The sequence below is a fragment of the Pavona decussata genome, unplaced genomic scaffold (genome assembly GCF_977016875.1).
Source record: "Pavona decussata unplaced genomic scaffold, jaPavDecu1.1 SCAFFOLD_38, whole genome shotgun sequence".
NCBI classification, from domain to species: domain Eukaryota; kingdom Metazoa; phylum Cnidaria; class Anthozoa; order Scleractinia; family Agariciidae; genus Pavona; species Pavona decussata.
Window position 1 is genome coordinate 1,617,909 of NW_028145460.1, and position 19,592 is coordinate 1,637,500.

A 19,592-nucleotide genomic window follows, 5' to 3' on the forward strand; every position below is an offset into this window, starting at 1 on the left:
AATTATACTTGCAAATAAAGAAAGAATGATGGTAAACATGCAGTAACAAAGGTACAGTATCCAGCATGTGGCAAGAGATAAACTCAAACAAATAAATGAACGTGACGTACTTACGTTTACCAACGACTGAAAATGAAAAAAAATTCACTTAAAAAACACTAACACGTTTCCCCTACCCTACTCCCGAAAGGTAAACCTTGTAGCGAGGAATCTGGGTACGAGTTGAATATCCGGGAATTCGCTTTCACACAGACAACCAACATGGCGGCTATGTTGCGCGGATGTCGAGTGGTAGAAAGAGCCCCATTTTTGGTAAGTTTTGTGTTGTAAAGACAATAAGAATAAAGCGGTTTGAAAGCTCAGTGTTATGCCATTCTTCAGAGAAATAATTTAACGTTTTATTTGACTATTCTTGCTTAAATGACAGGCTCGGAGTCTCAGTCTTTCGTCGGCTCGTTGTGCTGAACTCGCCGCCAAAGTGAGTACTAGCGATTTCCTGATTCTTTTTCACTGTTGTCTCTTTTCCATTAATTTTGTAGTTTTTTCGATTCATCACTTCTTTAATAAAAGAAAACCTAAATAAATTTTTTTATGCAAGCCATGGAGTGTTAGGCAACGGTAATTGAGTAAAATTATGTAACGATATATGCATGCATCAAGCTCGAATTTGGCGAAAGCTCAATATAAAGCTCACTTGGCTTTTACAATTGGAATATCAATATATTTTTTTATAAGACCTTCTTTTTGGAAAAAATATGCCTCTAAATAAGACTTAGCGAATGCCAAATTCTTTCATTTATGTCCTCAAACCAATAATTGCACTGTCATCTTGACAGTTAAAAGTTATTATTATTATTATTATTATTATTATTATTATTATTATTATTATTATTATTATTATTACTAGTAGTAATTGAAGATTATAGTGCGTCGACTTAGGCCCTTAGGCACCCTACTGAGTTGCATTAATCATGTTAAGATTACAGGAACCTGTAAGTATAGTTGCAAAACATTAGGTTATTGTCTGGGAACAATTGTCAACAGCCGTTAGAAACGTTTTATGCTACCAGTCCCAGGTGTTTATAGGGCATCCTACCATGGATGGGGCGGATATTTCAGAAAGAAAAGGATCTTACCTTGTCTTGTACATTTCGTTTTGTACATTTGGCAGCGAAACCACGAGGAACAGTATGAAACGCGCAGGGGACGTTAAGATGCCATTGTGGCTTTTCATAATGAATGGTGAAAGAAAAGTTCCTCGGAGATGCATGACATGACCACACTGAAGAAATGTCTATGTTTTTTAAAATCATTTTTGACACCTTTTGATATTTGTTTTTATAACAATCACATCCGATACACAACCTCTTTTCTCGATTTCTCGCGCTTAGTAACATGCATGTGCACAGAGTTAGGTTCTAAGTACGAAAAGCGGTTTTCTCTACACTGAGAAAGGGTTATATATCCCAAAACGCCCGCGCGCGCGTCTTTTTTGTTTTCAAAACATTTTTAATATCTATTTTTATATCAATCCTATCCGATATACAACCTCTTTTCTCGATTACTCGCGCTTAGGAACATTTACAGCGGTAGGCTGCTGCCCCTGAACATTTACAGCGGTGGGCACTGGGTATGAAACGCGCTGGGCCTGATGGACTGTCATATTCATTATGCTATTGTGATGGTGCGATTTTGCACCGACATATTTCCTCGATTTTTTGTGCTAAGGAAAACCCGCGCTGGGCATGATGGACAGTATTGGGACGACTCAATTAGGAAGCGTCTCCTTCGTCAACGCAATTATTTATTATTTACCATTCTCCAAGTGTAATCGTTAAGTGCAGGTTTTACAGAACTTTTGATGAGAATACCTTGTTCCTTTTCGCAGCCTCCCATTCAAGTGTTTGGTATAGAGGGTCGTTATGCCCATGCCATGTATTCTGCAGCAGCTAAGGAGAAAAATTTGGAGAAAGTTGAGAGTGAATTAAAGCAAGTTGATGAGCTCATAAAATCAAATGCAAAACTTTCTGAGTATCTGGAAAACCCCACATTGGACAAGTTTAAGAAACAATGTAAGTTACTTCCACACCTCTGCGCCAACTATTTTAGGATGTTAATTTTGTGTTGCCACAACAGCCCCATGCATTGATCTACCTTCACACTGTTCCTTAAACAAATGACATTCAGGAGTAGAACTTGATTCAGAAAATGGTCTGTATAATTAAGGAGCTATGGGGAATTTTTACCATTCTTTTTCCATATGTTGTGCATATAGCAACATACCTACAGTTAGCAATTTATTTTATTGACGGTTTGCATGTAACGTCATGGCAGCCATGTTGGTGGACAGGAACAATAAGATTTTTCTCCTCTGGGAGTTAACTGCCATTTTCATGCAAATTATGCGAGCAAATTTTCTTTTGTTTTATCCACCAACATGGTGGCAATGCAAACCACCTATACCCAGATGTTTGAAAATGGGTCCCTTCCAGTCATGCTTCCTTAATGGTACGGTGCATTTGTTTGGTTTTTTTCTTTGTTGTTGTTGTTTTGTTCAAAAACTATTTCCAAAGTTGGCAACATAAAAACAAGGTTGCAGTGTTTTTTCCCCCTCTCCTCTCTCTCCTTTCTTCTCTCTTTTGCCTTATTCTGAACCAGAATATGTATCCTTGAAACTTGTGTAGTTTTCTGATAATAAATATTTTTTTGTATAATGAGGATTGTTATATTGGTAGTTTCTTACTTTCATATTTTCATTTTGGTTTCAGCTCTTTTAACGGATGTCTTGAAAACCCAAAAATACTCTGATCTGACAGTAAATCTATTTGGTGAGTTGTTATTTTTTTGTTAGCACTGTAATAGTTTGCTCAGAATACTTTACCTTGGGAAAGATGTGCGGTATTCATAAGTAATTTAATAAATTCTAAATATTAACAAATTGTGGAAATATGTGATGCTATGGTCTTTTTAGTGGTGTTGTGAACAAAATGTTCCATTTTTCAATTTTATTATCTAATGTATTGTTGTTTATTTAATGGAACTGTCATTAGTAGCCACTAACCAGCAGCCAGCTACAGTAGAACCTTGATTTTACAAACTTCTATATAACATAGTCCTCAGTATAACAGAAGATATTCTCCAACCCGGCCTCTTAAAATGTATGGACCAGACCCTTAATATAACAAGCCCATTTCCCTAGTCCCTTGGCATTTTGTTAAATCGAGGTTCCACTTCATTTGTGCTGATAATGAGGGTCTTACTGTTTTTGGTAAGAATACTGTTGATTATTGAAAGGTTTTAGGTTCGACTCCTGATAGGAGCACTCGGATTTCCTTTCTCCGAGTTTGCCTGTGTCAGTCATCATTCTCACTGTTGATTATGTACAACATAATTGTTTGACAATCCATTAGTAATTAATATTACTAGTAATAGTAATCACAGATTAAAAAGTGCAGTCAACATGCCAGTTTGTATGTTGAAGAATGGGGACTTGTGTGGGTGAAATCTTCACGTGAAAATGAGGTCAGATTCTTGCATCAAAATGAGGTCAATTTGCACGACAGAGAAACAAAATGGCCACGACCTCAATTTGTTCCGTGTGCATTTGCCCAGGCAGCCCAACACAAACACAAAATTAGACTTACGGACTCCCGTTGTCGACCGCGATTGCTTTGTTCTATAGAAATATTTTAGCTTGAAGGGTGACCACTTTGTAAAAATCTGTAAGGATTTCTGTAATCTTGCCAAAGAATTGTTGTTATTGTAACAGGCCATTGGCATCCATCAGTCTTGGAAGATTGTGAAAATTGTAACAGGCCACAGAATTGTACAATAAATGCTTGTTTATTAATGTTAAATAAACAAGTTACATTACATGTACATGATCTTATTCAAACAAAACTGTAAAGCGCCTAACAGCACCAAACTATTTTTAACATAGTTTCTAAAAATTTCCAGTGTCCTTCATCATTGGAAGGTGTTCCTGGATGTAACAAAATAATTTTATCTTTCATCTTAAGCACTTGTTTTTGATGTTGTAAATTAAAGTAAGTCAAGGTTGAAGTGTGAAATATGCCTGTTAAAAAATAATCATGTTTTGTGATTTCTCTCAGGGACCTTGGCAGAGAACAACCGCCTTCGTTTAGTGCACAGTGTGGTGGCAGCTTTTGGTAAACTTATGAGTGCCGCCAGAGGTGAAGTGTTGTGTTCAGTAACTACTGCTAAGGTTTGTAACTCTTGTCAGGACTACATGCTTTTTGCTTTGTCGTGTGTTTGTTCTATGGTACTGTTAGATGATTTTTTTTTATATTCATTTTGTCATTTAGAACCCAAGTTACAGATGGTGCTATAGATTAGCTGCACCCCCCCACCCAAATTTTAAACCCAAATTTGAGCAAAAGGGTGCACCTTATACATGAGCATTTATGGTATATACAGTATATGTTTTTTATGATATAAACACCAATGAAATAGCAGGTGAGCTTTCTCGCGAAAACATGGTATCTTCACACGTAAAAATAACATGTTATCTTCACACATGAAAAGATCACTGCTGCTATGGTTTCATGATCAATAGCCCTTTTCATGGTTAACTCTGCTCATTCAAATTACAATGAAATCTAGCATGTATGTGAGGCAATTTCGGGCTATTTTGTAGTTTTAGCCCGAAATTGCCTCGCATCCACGTTGGATAACATTGTAATGTAAATGAAAAAAATCAACCGTGAAAAGGGCTATTGTGCCTTTTGCAATCAATTTGATATTTCATTGGTATTTATATAATAATAAACAGAACATTACATGGCTACTTGGAGATATGAAATTTCTCTTCTCGTGTTGAAAAATATTTCACTCATTCATGCAAATATTTTTCAACAATTGAAGAGAAATTTCGTATCCTTGCGTGATCATGTAATATCCTCTATTTATCCTCGGTTCAGTTATATTTTCCTTTGTTTCTATATGATAATGAGAATAAGACATAGGAAAACAAACAAATTGAACAAAAGAAAAAATTGAAAGATGAGATATATTGCTTAGGATTGAATTAACTAGCCATTGCAAGTTATAATATCTCTCACAAAGTGTGATGGCTTACCCGTATTGACCAGTGTGCAGTGGATTTACATGTAGTTGTGCGTTTGCTTTCTTTTTCTATTAAGGCACTGGATGCATCACAACTAAAGGAGTTACAGGCAGCACTGAAGGGTTTTGTTAAAAAGAATGAAACACTGAAGCTTGAAACTAAGGTCAGTACATAAGTAAAACTACTATATTTATCACAGGGTAATAACATTTGCCAGGACATTTTGAGACACCTCTTTTTTTTTTTTCCTTTTTTTAAGTTATTTAATTTATTATTATTAGCTATGCTACTAACAATTTAACCTACATAACAATACAATACTCTAGATACAAAACAATACATACATTACTTACTTACATACAATACAGCTACAATGCATACAATACATATATCTTGTTTGATGGGTTTACAGTATAATACGTGCAGGTATTTTGCGAGTTGTGTAGTATTTTTCTGAGCCCCAAAGGGGTGAGGAAAAATGCGAGGAATGAGCAAAATGTCCGCATGTATTTAATATATAAAACCATTGAATAAGAGATTTATTATTCCACTACAAAAAGATTTTGTTATTTTGGCTTTTCTTTTCTGGTAAGAGTGTCGAAATACACCCGGCATTATCTGTCCTTCAGTGTATGGCACAGGCGAAGGACGTAAACAACACAGAAAGCCAGTGAAATGTCTTTATCCGTATTCGCTCAGTTGTAAACTGGTCAAACCAGGACACTACAGTGTATTACGGTTTTATATTTGCGCGTTCTCTTGACCTTATTTGGTGAAATGACATAATAGTGGAATAATAAAGGTTAATACACCTCTGTTAGGTGAACTTTCTTGAGCTTGTACTGGCTTACATGTACTTTGCAATACATGTATCGCATCAAGGATATTATGAATTGGTGGCTGTGTAGTAAGTGGGCTTCTAACTAAGGAGTCTGAAACTTTTTGTTGTGGACTAAAAAAACTTATAAACCAAAAGCAATAATGACCATCTGAGAGGCAGTGGAAAACTTGACCATACATCAGTTGAAATTGGAATTAAGGAATGTTAGTTTTTGTGAAGGGAGAAGAATCGGAATACCTGCCCATGGTAAGCCCTGAAACAAAGGTAGTTATATTATCGTGTACAAAAGATTTGAACGTTGTGCCATCCATTGTGCCAGTCAAATTTGAACCCACTTTAGGAAAAGGCGGGCTATCTAGTCAAACATTCTTTCTTGTTTTCGGTCATTCCGTAAGTATGACAAATGATATGTAATGTTTTTTCAGGTTGATCCCAAAGTTATTGGAGGGATGGTGATTGAACTTGACGACAAACACATTGATATGTCCATGGCCACAAAGATAAAAAACATTACAAATGCTCTACGTGCAAGTGTGTAACATCCTTGGACTTGTGTGCCAAGCTTTTGTGATTGTACAATAAAGGTTCCAGTGTTTTGATTTAAACTCAACAGTGGCATTGGTCTGGTGATGTATTTTTTTTTATTTCAATTTAGATGTATTTTAGTCAGTTGCAGTCAATCCTCTCAAAGTGTCAAATGTCCACTTATGGCTGTATGATAACTTAGTGCTTGCTTAGGAAAGATGTCCACTCATAGGAGGTGTTTGTGTTGCAAGGAAAGGTGTTCTTCTACGGAAGGTTAAAAGCTGTAATGTTTGTATGTGTGTAGCTAGGACCATGAGTGAAAATTAACTTAGGGTACTAGATGTCCTCTAAGGAGAGGTTAAAAGCATGGTGTGTGTGTGCTTGTGTGGCCATGAGTATCTGCTAGGAAAGGTGTCCAATTATGAGAGGTTAAAATGTGTGTGGCAGGGACCATGACCTTACATCCACTTCATCTAGAGCATGCCATGCATTTTCAATAAATTTAATAAAATTAATAATATGTTTCCAAAAAAATTGAATAATCCATTTGAACAGTGGAACAGCAGCCTTCTCTTTGAACTGAGTATGCTTATGCGTTACATGTAGAATTTTGACAATAGACAATAGATTTCAAACTGGTTTATTTGTGTATTGATTTTATTACAATTTAACAGCTGAAAAATAAGTCACAAAACTAAGAAATATAAGGAAATAAATATATACACGAGTCATAAAAAAGGTCCATAAAAGTATTACAGACCCCATATAGGCCCCACACCATGCAAATACAAAATACAAAGAAAGTGGCTAAAAGCTAGACTATGTATGTTAAAAGTTACAATCAGGGCTGTCATTAAGTTTTTAGCCACAGGCGGCATTAAGCTTCTCACCCGTAACAATCTTGTTAATTTCTGAGTAAAATGACCCCTTACCCATCAAGATCAGCCATAACGTCAAGGTTCTTTTAAGGGCATTCAACCATAACAGGTGTTAAGCCCTGGCTAAACGATCTAACATTGTTGTACAACATATTTTGTTAGTTCAACAGTGTTGAAATGTTTAGCACCCCATGTTTGATGATGTGTGTTCAACATTTTTTGCTAAAAGAATGTTTTGCTTTCAATCAAACATTTCGGCCAACATTTCACAAATGTTGAAGCGTTTAGCTGGCTTTTCAACATTGTTGAACTAAAAAATCTTGTACAACAATGTTAGATCGTTTAGCTGGGGCTTTACGGGTTATGACAGCTCTGACAATGCCACCAAAAAAATTTCCCACTGGACGGAATGCTTCTGCACTTGAAGCTAATCTCAGTACTAATGAAATTGTCTAACTGCTATTGACCAGCCTCAGAGTAAAGTTCCTATATGGAGCTATAAAGTCAAAGTTTACAAAAACATCCAGAGCTTTATACAAAATGCAGTATCAAATAGGAAGTGCCCATTTTGTCACAAAAAAACATATAAAGACTTTGTATACGAGTTTCCAAGTTTCAAAGGTTTCTTGGTAAATAACTCTCTGCCCTGTAAGTTATGTGGAAAAATTACTCATAAAAGTTTAAAATCAGTTATTTTGGTCATGCCATCACCGTGTCAATCTTATTAAACAAGATGACTCTTTGTGATGAATTTGAAGTTTATTTATTTATTAAATTAATGGCATTAATGTTTTTAATTTGCATGCAGGAAATAACCTCAATTTTTTTATGAAAGTAATAAAATTCTTAATATCAAATGTAATAAGTTTTTTGTTACACCCATTTCTTTACAGTGTCTCAATTTCAGTATTTATTTTAATTTGATTCAAAATATCTATAAATTTTTGTATAACAAATAAAACCCTAAAATACCAAATCTATTAATAGTTATATGCTTGACAATAATGTTTTTAATAACAATGTTTCATATAATGGGAATAATTTAGACTGTGCTATTTAATTCCCGACTGAACACTTCATTATTTTCATCTAGAAATACATGTTTTGGTATTTTTAAATCACAAATAAATCCTCAGTAATATATTGTTATTTTAAGGCCAACAAGGGTTTTCATTTACGTACTGAGTTGTATAACAGATTGTTGGAGCCTACAGCGGTCAACATGACCTATTACATCATGGACTACCAAGCCTATTCAGCTGCAACAGGTATTACATACAGTTTGTAACCCTTGACGACAACCTTGATCTGTCCGTTCTCCATTCTAAGAACAACACCGTTACATTCTTGAACGTTCCATCACTATCATGTAACCACATGGGTTACAAGCTGCCTGTTGCATCCATAGCTTCATCTATAGCTCGTTTTCACAGCAAGCAGACAGTGCCCTTTTTTCAATCATCTCATCCTCCATCATCCAAAGGTGGAAACGCACCTGGTTCAAGAAATTACGGAAACTTGAGTGTTGGTCCATTGGGAAGTCTCTTTCCATTCGGCTCTTGTCGTGTTCAGCTTGACCATTTTGGTTTTCAGTCCGGAATGGACCGTATGCATGAACTTGTAGCTCATATTTTGCCACATAGTGCCGCACTACAATATAGTGTTCTAGCCAATCATCTGCACTTTGTCTGAGCTTTCGAGGGTCACTGAGCTTTTTGTGATGTTCAGCAGTTAGGGTGCTTTCCATCTCCTTTAAACATCTTTTTAGCTTGCCTGTAAAGTTAAAGAGAAATAGCAGAATGATTATTACACTGTAAGTTGTGTTCAAGACCAAAGATTTGTTTGACTGCAAACTCAGCACAGGCTTACCAATGTTGTAACCAGTGCTGTCAGTGTGATCCAAGGATGATGTCTCACCACTGCTACTAGTCATTGAAGTCGCTGTAAAGTAAAATGGTGCAAATATTAAGAAGAGTAGTCAGCTTACCACAGACTAAAGAGTAAGATTAGTGAATTCGACAGATGGCTAATAATGTTATTGGTGCCCTCTCTTCGGTCTCGTTTTTATAGCATGGAGCTGCTAGGAGCATTACCATTTTCTTCCCTGGATGGGAGTATTGCATTTATTCCATTTCAGGGTCACCTGGGGGGGGGGGGGGGGGACTGATCAATTGCTTGAAGAATTTAGTCTAGACTAGGTTTCCTGGGAATTGACACTTAAAAAATGTGTTTTAGTTGTTGTTGTACATGAAGAAGATTTTGTTTTGGCTGGACTGTGGTAATGACCAAGTTTCTGGAAAATAGCAAATCGGGGACAGGGAGAGAGTTTTGTTTTTTTAGTCTAGTATAGGGTTACGAAACGTAGTTAATCTTGGTCTGGTTTGGGATAAGGGTTTCATAGTCCTGGGGCACACCCCCACCCAAAAAATGTATAGAGCCTCCCGTCCCCCCCCCCCCCCCCCCAGACCACGTATAACCAGAAGTGGCATGTAAATTCCACCCTACATGTACATCCAAGGAATTTCTGTTTTTCAATTAAATGAAATTTTTGACATCCCAAGTATTTTGTTGCAAGCCTAAACAAAATCAATATTTTCTCCTCTTTATGTGTGTGCTGTTGATAAATCACTCAAACTTCAAACAGAGAATTGTTGCCTGGAAGTGTAGAAAACAATAATTATATTGTTTTCTAGCCGTGTAGAGCTTGAGCACTCATCCTTACTTTAAGGAAGGGAGGCGTGTTGAAATCCTTCAGTGGAAGGGGTATGTATATTTTCTGGACCAGCATATAAAAGCAATCATCAGAAACACTTTTGTCGAATATATATTGACCTGATCATCATACAAATCATGACTAAACACCAGGGTTTTCATTTGAGGCCGGAGGCCGGACGTTTCGTCCGGTCGTTTGCCATTCCACGTCCGGTACTTTGAGATCAATATTGGCGATTTTTTTTTAACTACTGTATTATATATTTTTCTTACTAAGGCATCTCATGACTCTTTTTTCTTTGCTTATTGAGCGGCGGGATATTTTATTGGTTTTGACCATTTTCATTCAGTAATTTACTTTTTAAAGAGAATTTTAGTGAGCGACAGCATTGCCTAGGAAACTGTTTCCTTGGTTCCAGAAACGCTGGAAATGGCGTTTCTGAGTATTCTATTTTAAAAATTTCCTGCGGGAGCATGCCCCCAGACCCCCCTAGGTGATTGCGCCTTAGGCGCTCTCGAGAAGAAAACATTCATGTCCGGTGCTTTCACAAGTATGTCCGCTACTTTACAAAATAGTTGAAAACCCTGTAAACACTTGGCGTGTGTGAAACATGGTCCTTGTACTTACAAGGTATCACTGAATCTTCAGGGAGATACTCTGCCCCACCAGTCCCAATGAAGTCCAACGCAGGGTCCCCTGATTGAGAGATTACCAAATAAAATTGACACATTAATTTTGATAATAGTACACGTTAATGTAGTTAAAATATCATGGGGTTTTTGGCCTCTTGTTAAAAATGGTGAAATAAGACCTTCAGTTGGCTACAAAATAATTCTAGAACAACGAAAGGAAAGAAATCAACTCAGTTTTGAAAGGAACAACTCGTGATCTGTAGTGCATTTTGGACACAAAAATGCAAGGAGCTTGAAATATGTTAACCTAACATTTTTCAAGTTTATATCCATTCCAACCTACTCTGTCTCTGGCCAGAGGCACTAATCAACAGTTTTATTGCACTGGGATGATAATTCATGACAAAACTAGACAATTATTTTTTTGTTTCTGTTGACAGACAAACATTTTTGGGCGTTTAAATTGTTTTATTTACTGTTAAAATGTATGCATAGTATGTTATATGTGTTATGCAATAAAACAACATAATATACAGCATTAATTCTTGCTCTGGTGGATCCCCTGATAGAGGGATTACTCATGAAAGTTAATGTATTCAAAATAAAATTAAAACATTAGTTTTGATATTTATAGTACACGTGATGTGTAATATTTCAGTTAACATAGCTTTAATGTGAAAATGAATAATTTGGATCTTTGTGGGTAAATTCACTTGACAACTGTGACATTTTGGTTGGGGGCCAGGAAGCTCAAACATAGTAAATTAACTGGTATGATTGTCTAGAAGGTTAACAGTTAGTCATTATAATGTTTATTCAAACACCTATCCAGGATTCTAGAACTGTACTGGTGTATCATCAGTAATTCATCTGATCAGAATTGGACAGTTTGGGTTCGTTATGGATAAAAATCCTTTCCTCGGCCACTTCTGCAAGCTCAAAACCTAAGGTATGTAGGCAGTTGACATGGTTCTAATATTACTATAGCCAATTTAGTCCAGTTATTGCTATGGCTGCAGTTCATTTGTCATCAACGGCAATGCAAAATTCTCACCATATTGTAATGACTTTTTGACCAGTATCCTGAGCACTTCCCATTCTTTTGGTTGGTAGCCCAGAGTAAAGCAGACGCGCAGCATCAATAAAGGAAGAAGCCTTGGTGACGCTAGAAGCTGGTGGACAAGAGAAACAACTTGGTTAGAAATATCTAACTCAACTACTGTGTGGTAAATCCATCAGAAGGGTGAGAAGTCTTGAAAAACTTCTGAGTCGCCTACAGGAGTTGAACCCATGTAACAACCGTAGATGTGCTTTTGTTACAGCGACAAAAAGTGGATACCATTTTTTAAATAATTTTGCACCATGTATAAGACAAGTATCCAAACCAACTAAGCAACAGTCAATGTAATGAAATGATAAGGTTAGGTACACTCAGCAGCAGTCTCTGGCACTCTAACCTCCCACACAGTCATTTTTAGAGGACTCGTATTACCTCACCCCCAACACTCAGTGGTTAGAACATGATCCAACCAACATGCCAGAGGTCATGGTGCCAATTGAAGGGCTGAGTGTAGAAATTTAATTTGATAAAAAAAGGGACTAGTCAAGTAAATGGTATGCAGTAATAACAACAATTGGTTCATCTGTGGGCAGATTTCAACACAGGGTGTTTCCAGAAAAAATCCATACCCTACTACGGGTGGCATCAATATTTTTACCCCTTGCCTTCCAAAATTGCAAAAGTTTCACCCCCCCCCCCCCCCCTCCCTTTGGAATTCCAATATTGTTAACTCCCCTCCCTTCGGAATTCCAATATTGTAATCTCCCCTCCCCTTTGGAATCCCAACATTGTTAACTCCCCTCCCCTTCGGAATTCCAATATTATTAACCCCCCTCCCCTTCGGAATTCCAATATTGTCAACTCCCCTCCCCTTTGGAATCCCAATATTGTTAACTCCCCTCCCCTTCGGAATTCCAATATTGTTAACCCCCCTCCCCTTCGGAATTCCAATATTGTTAACTCCCCTCCCCTTCGGAATTCCAATATTGTTAACCCCCCTCCCCTTCGGAATTCCAATGTTGTTAACTCCCCTCCCCTTCGGAATTCCAATGTTGTTAACTCCCCTCCCCTTTTGCAATTCCCATATTGTTAACTCCCCTCCCCTTTGGAATTCCAATGTTGTTAACTCCTCTCCCCTTTGGAATTCCAATGTTGTTAACTCCCCTCCCCTTTTGCAATTCCCATATTGTTAACTCCTCTCCCCTTTGGAATTCCAATGTTGTTAACTCCTCTCCCCTTTGGAATTCCAATGTTGTTAACTCCTCTCCCCTTCGGAATTCCAATGTTGTTAACTCCCCTCCCCTTTGGAATTCCAATGTTGTTAACTCCCCTCCCCTTTGGAATTCCAATGTTGTTAACTCCCCTCCCCTTTTGCAATTCCCATATTGTTAACTCCCCTCCCCTTTGGAATTCCAATGTTGTTAACTCCCCTCCCCTTCGGAATTCCAATGTTGTTAACCCCCCTCCCCTTTGGAATCCCAATATTGTTAACTCCCCTCCCCTTCGGAATTCCAATGTTGTTAACTCCCCTCCCCTTTTGCAATTCCCATATTGTTAACTCCACTCCCCTTTGGAATTCCCATATTGTTAACTCCCCTCCCCTTCGGAATCCCAATATTGTTAACTCCCCTCCCCTTCGGAATTCCAATGTTGTTAACCCCCCTCCCCTTTGGAATCCCAATATTGTTAACTCCCCTCCCCTTTGGAATTCCCATATTGTTAACTCCCCTCCCCTTCGGAATTCCAATGTTGTTAACCCCCCTCCCCTTTGGAATCCCAATATTGTTAACTCTACTCCCCTTTGGAATTCCCATATTGTTAACTCCCCTCCCCTTCGGAATTCCAATATTGTTAACTCCCCTCCCCTTCGGAATTCCAATGTTGTTAACTCCCCTCCCCTTTGGAATTCCAATGTTGTTAACTCCCCTCCCCTTTGGAATTCCAATATTGTTAACTCCCCTCCCCTTTGGAATTCCAATGTTGTTAACCCCCCTCCCCTTTGGAATCCCAATATTGTTAACTCCCCTCCCCTTCGGAATTCCAATGTTGTTAACCCCCCTCCCCTTTGGAATCCCAATATTGTTAACTCCCCTCCCCTTCGGAATTTCAATGTTGTTAACTCCCCTCCCCTTTGGAATTCCAATATTGTTAACTCCCCTCCCCTTCGGAATTCCAATGTTGTTAACTCCCCTCCCCTTAGGAATTCCAATATTGTTAACCCCCCTCCCCTTCGGAATCCCAATATTGTCAACTCCCCTCCCCTTCGATATTCCAATATTGTTAACCCCCCTCCCCTTCGGAATTCCAAGATGCCACCTGTAGTATGATATGGATATTTTCTGGAATCACCCAACCCTTTAAAAATTTGGTGTTAAGAAACAACAAAACCCCTGCAAAGGGAGGGGAGGATGGGAGTTACAAAATTAGAGACACTAAAGGTAAAACCTTACAGTTGATTAAAGCAATACAGCAAGCAGATGTTACTTTTATAGCTAGACAGATGTCTTGAACTAAACCAATGGCAAGTTAAGGACAATTAAACACAAGAGATTCACATAGCACCCAATGAGACATGAATAGAGGTATTTATTTAATATACCTAATAGCCAGACAAAATAAAGGATATACAAATGTAGGAGATGGTATTGCAACACGCTGCTGGATGGGCCTTGCTATAATTGTACTCAGGAGAGAGTAAAAGTACATTTATGTTCCATTTGCATTATGTACATGTAAATGCTAGTTTTATTGTCATGCATGGCAAGGTACAAGAGTTCAAGGGCATCATATGCACCATTAACTGTGTTGTATAATTTCAAATTTTATGTTGTAAATATTATTTATAATATTTACGGGTAAAGGCCCCAGTTTTGCACTCAGCTGCTTCAATTATTACACTAGCCTGTTAGAGACTTTTTGTCAATTGAGTTTATACTGTAAGGTGTGATTTCTATAGTTTATAGTCTGTTGAAACATTGTGCATTGCCATACCTCATCAACAGTACCAAATACTGCCTGTGCAAGAAATATCCCAAAAGACCTGGCATAGCCATATTTCTTGAAGATGTCACTGCAACTCATCCAGTGTGCAGTCTGATTGACACGTGGTGGAATCTTGGCTGTGAAAAATACACAGTAGTAGACCACATGTAAATTAAATTGTGCTGGACTATATAGGCTATTAAATTACAAAATAATAGCACATAGCTTTTAATTAATAAATTCCTTACAAACTAGCCAATCAGCATTAAAGTCAAGTCAGAGATTGTAAATGGTAATCCCTAATTAACTGCAGTTGCATATTGTAAGACATGCATGAGAAAATTATGCTTCTGCATGGTGTGTTGGCATTTCCTTGGCACTAATTTAATTTTTGGCACATTTTTTGTTGTGTATCGTTTTCCCTTTGAGACCTTGCATTGTGTCTTCTTTTAATGACAAAACTGAAAGGCCTGAACCAAAATACATTAATTTTTTCACCAATTTCAAAACATTTAACACACACAAAAATTAGTGAGAATTACAGTGTAATTAAGTACCATTCATTTTGAGATGGAGGACAATGAACCATTTAACCCCTAATATCAAAGAGCAAATTCTCCTATCTTTGTCTCCTTACTTTTCATATAAAAGTACTGTGGAGAAGTTATAATGTCAAGAAAATTCACCTTAGGCAAACAAATCCTTATTATTCTCATGACCCTAGGGGTTGAATAAGCACCGATATTACAAGGAAATTCAATGCTGATCACTGTTAGGGCTTAAAGAGTTAACTACATACGTTCAAACATATGGCTGAGAGCTTGTCCAAAGCACAACACAATCACCCATGGTAAAGGATTGTAGTACCAATGCATGAGCTCGAAAGCACTGAAGTACTTCACATGAGGAAGAGGGACAGTGTAATTCCAGCATTCTGTACAGTTTGTGTCATCCCCTATAGTGTTCTTCACTGCCATTTGAAATGTTATGTTAGCAAGGATGTAGATAATTACCATGGGACCTATCATGAAAAGCTAGGAGAAATGAAGAATAATTCAATTATAAGGTCAATAATTGCAGAAGGAAACTTAATAAAATACACTTTATTGTTATCATTATCATTATCATTATCATTATTTATTTGATTAGTAACTTTAGTGATCATTATTATCCTCTTCTTGTGAGCAAAATAACAACATAACCACAGCTATAGCTGAAATAAAATTAATGTTGCAAATGGAACAAATTAATTTTAACACAGTTTACTCTCTTAGGGTTTTTTTAGAGCTAATAAATCATTTATAAGTACCGACAGAGTTTTATTATATAAATGGCAGTATGTGCCAATTGGCGCACTTGGGGATTTAAGGGATACACAAATGAGTGACAGGTCAAACTGAATGTGATTTGCTTAATGTCTTGTAAAGAGCCAATCTTACGATAGTTTTACATTTTATTAAATGGCCGCATTAAAATGAAATGCTCAGTGCATAACCCAAGATATAATACTCTTAGTACAGATAACAGGTACAGGTCACAGCTAGTGGTCACAGCTAACAGGTAAAAATGATAAAATTCAAATATTTTAAATAAAAAGTTTAACATGTATGTTTGTATGTAACAAACATCAAAATATATTTTGTTTGCATACAAATTTAAACCTGATCGACCAGTCCGTCCCTGGCAGAAAACAGACATAGGACGGAAGACAATATCTACTCACTGTGCCAACTGGGTTTCCAAGCTGTATTGTTTTGTTTTGATTTTTCTTTTTCTTTTTCTTTTTTTGACTTTACATTTGTGTGTAGAAGGGTATGCTGATCATGGACTGGCTGATCAGGTCTTGATGTTTGTTACATACAAACATACAGTTCAACTTTGTCCAGTTTTTAAATATTTTTTTTATTTGATATTTCTTATTGTTTTATTTTTACATGTGACCTGTTGCCTGTCACCTGCGACCTGCGCTTTAGACCTGCTGAAATGGAAATTTGAACGTTCCTTTCGGGAGTCGAAACTAAGACATCATGTTCCTAACATATACATGCCTACACATACCCCAAGGCATGGCGTCCTCTGGACCAATCCCCATATTGTATACCACAGTAAGAATACAAAACCCACGACACCAGCTCCGTTAAAAACAATTACTTCTGTGTTGACTAGCGTGTAACATCCGACAAATCTCCACTGTGCAAAAAATGTCATCATCATCATCACAATCAAAGGCTGCAAAGAGAAGGTGGACAACAAAAAAATACTTAGAAGCTTTTATAAATTAGCATCTAGATTATGCAATTTTCAGCTCTTTCATGATACATATTAGGAAAATTATTTTATTAATTTAGAACCAGACGATGTTACTTTCACTCTAATGATGACAAGTACATGTGAACGTCAGCATGAGTGAGAAGATTTTTTCTCTATTTAAGGTAGTACTTAATTTATTGCAGTGAGTGTATGATTGACATTAATAACGGTTTTTGGTCGTCATGTTTTAAGAACCATTAGGAAAATTATTATAAATTGGGAGTGGGTTTGAGGTTGTTAGTGACTGTCATGGTTATATTAGGAAATAAACAATGTTTGTAAATCATTTAATAGCCTGCAAAAACAGACATTTCTCGCCCTCGCTCATCGCTGCTGGGCACGAAACGTCCCCCTAATCATTTAAGTGTTGTAGCAGCGATCCCTAACGGCATCGGCATTTAGATGCCTGAGTAGTGATTTTACCAAAACATTTCAACACATACCAACACAGTTTGTTCATATAGTCATAAGTTAGAGTGATATTATCATTTTCTGAGAGTTACAAAAATAAAGTATAATTTACTCTAAACTAAACTATATAATGACAGTGAATTAACATATAGAAAACATGAAATAATCAACATAATTAAACCAAAAGGAGGTATAACTGAGGTGTCAAAGTGTGAGAAAACATGTAAATCATGTTTCATTCATTCATTCATTCACTCACTCACTCACTCACTCACTCACTCACTCACTCACTCACTCACTCACTCACTCACTCACTCATTCATTCATTCATTCATTCATTCATTCGTTTTCATTTTGCCATTAACCAGAAATACAACAACAGTATACAGAAATACATTAAAGATAAATTTATACAATATTCCAGTACTAAATTATTTATTTTTTAAATTATTTATTTATTGTTTATTTATTAGTTATTTATTTGGTTCACAAACACAAAAGCTGCAAAAGTACTCAGTCAAAGACCTCTCCAATGACAGAAATATTTTTGTTTGTTATATTACTGACATACCATGAATATATAGTGGCCAAGCCTTGTTCCAAATTTGAGGTGGAATATCTCTGTCAGGTAGAGTTGATAGTAAAGACTAAGACCTGTCACGTTTGTTAATGGCGCTACAAAAAACGTGGCCCAGAATCTTGTGAAACAGTTTCTTGACCGCATAATTGGATCACAACATGTGCGTTGCCACCAAGACATCTCCCAACTATCTGGCCAGTAACGTTCAGCACGGTGTCCCTGGTTTTACATATAGTAAAGTCTCGTTAATAGTGGGATGTCAACCTCTGGAGACCTAAAATCTGCCAACCCACACTATTATCAGCCCATCCAGGGGTGGGGGAGGGGGGAAAGAGGTTGGGCAATGAAATGTACATCACACCTTTTTGCCTGGACCTGCTCATTTCATTTCTCAACCTTTCCCTGTCCTGGCCCATCCCTCCAATTGAACCACCTCCATCAAAAACACCCCAATTTTCTGAAAAATGGGACTGGGTAATTTGCAAGTTGTAGAGTTGCAAGTTGCAAAATAGGACTTGGGGTAATTTGCAAGTTGTAAGAGCTGTGGGTAAAAATGCAAGTTGGAGTTGCATGTGAATAATTTTTGTGAGTTGCCAGCTATTGCATGAAAATGCAGCCAGTATAACTGTGACTTCAATTAAAATTCGCAGTGACAGCACCACCAATCCTCATAGTGACTGGTTACACAAATGTGCACTGCAAATGTTATAGTTGTATCTGTCCAGGAAAATATTGGCCAGGATTGTAGCTTTACTCGGTATATATGAATATGGTAACAACAATGTAAGAATGCTGGAAAATTACAGTGTTAATTTACATGACCTGTGGAATGCCAGATAATGTGGAAATAAATTATTATTTCCAGCTTTCCAATAAGGTATCACATTACCTGTAGAAGCTGAACTTGCTCATCATGCCGATCAGTTTCAGTCAAAACATTAACACTTGTACTTGCAGTGGCGGCATCCACTTGTTCTTGCGACACTGCAGTCTCCAGCAGACTGCGCCGCTGTCGCCCCATGGATCCATACGTAGTTTCAATGAGTCTAGATGATGTACGATGTCGAAGTTCCTCTCTTATATCTTGGTTGTGCTCTATTAGTTCATCCCACAGTGGATCTAAAAGTATACCAATCAACAATCACAGCTCAGGCTTCTATCATACAGACAAACCCTTGTTGTGGAGAGGTGGAGTAAGGTTTCAACAAAATTTCCACACCTTCTTGGTCAGGGGGGTGCATGGATAAAAGTGACTGGCCAGGTAATTTATTTTTGTGTTTCCACAATTCTAGAGTGCATGACTGTGATGGCCAGAAATATCCTTGGATAAGTCCCCCACACCTTTTATTACAACATATTAAATAAGCTGGAAAAATATAACTGTACTTGAAAAGAATCAGTACTTCCAAGAAATGTTCATAAACTAGATTCTAATAATTTCTATAAGAGTTTCTTCCAACTTGGCAGGACAGCCTAATATTTTTCCCATCACACAAAGGCAATAAAGATTTCAAAACAACTCTCAACTGATGAATTTTTTAGCTTTCGAGTGGACACATGCATACTCAGGAAAT

The 19,592-nt window shown here is 37.2% G+C and overlaps 2 protein-coding genes across 5 annotated transcripts in view; one reads left to right on the forward strand and one right to left on the reverse strand.

The window, feature by feature from the left end:
- The first annotated feature begins 212 nt into the window (after nucleotides 1-212).
- LOC146483531 (ATP synthase subunit O, mitochondrial-like) lies at nucleotides 213-6,537 on the forward strand. Its single transcript, XM_085105708.1, has 7 exons — nucleotides 213-312; nucleotides 428-478; nucleotides 1,889-2,072; nucleotides 2,769-2,828; nucleotides 4,113-4,225; nucleotides 5,163-5,249; nucleotides 6,353-6,537. The coding sequence occupies exons 1-7, from the start codon at nucleotides 262-264 to the stop codon at nucleotides 6,464-6,466; spliced, it is 660 nt and encodes a 219-aa protein (XP_084961834.1). The 5' UTR covers nucleotides 213-261; the 3' UTR covers nucleotides 6,467-6,537.
- A 539-nt stretch (nucleotides 6,538-7,076) lies between these two features.
- The window catches only part of LOC146483532 (uncharacterized), an 18,630-nt gene continuing 6,114 nt past the window's right edge, over nucleotides 7,077-19,592 (reverse strand). For all 4 annotated transcript variants that reach the window (XM_085105657.1, XM_085105659.1, XM_085105660.1 and 1 more), the window contains exons 4-12: nucleotides 18,908-19,137; nucleotides 18,010-18,237; nucleotides 16,776-16,946; nucleotides 15,517-15,751; nucleotides 14,727-14,854; nucleotides 11,730-11,847; nucleotides 10,671-10,739; nucleotides 9,200-9,271; nucleotides 7,077-9,103 (exon numbers count right to left, since the gene is read on the reverse strand). In XM_085105657.1, coding sequence (XP_084961783.1) covers nucleotides 8,745-9,103; nucleotides 9,200-9,271; nucleotides 10,671-10,739; nucleotides 11,730-11,847; nucleotides 14,727-14,854; nucleotides 15,517-15,751; nucleotides 16,776-16,946; nucleotides 18,010-18,237; nucleotides 18,908-19,137 — 1,610 coding nt within the window. In that variant the 3' untranslated portion in view covers nucleotides 7,077-8,744. The remainder of the gene's footprint in view (nucleotides 9,104-9,199; nucleotides 9,272-10,670; nucleotides 10,740-11,729; nucleotides 11,848-14,726; nucleotides 14,855-15,516; nucleotides 15,752-16,775; nucleotides 16,947-18,009; nucleotides 18,238-18,907; nucleotides 19,138-19,592) is intronic.

Coding starts and splice junctions, on each gene's coding strand:
- LOC146483531 (XM_085105708.1), top strand. CDS start 262: ATGGCGGCTATGTTGCGCGGATGTCGAGTGGTAGAAAGAGCCCCATTT. Junction 2,073..2,768: donor GGACAAGTTTAAGAAACAAT/GTAAGTTACTTC, acceptor TTTTGGTTTCAG/CTCTTTTAACGGATGTCTTG. Junction 2,829..4,112: donor TCTGACAGTAAATCTATTTG/GTGAGTTGTTAT, acceptor GATTTCTCTCAG/GGACCTTGGCAGAGAACAAC.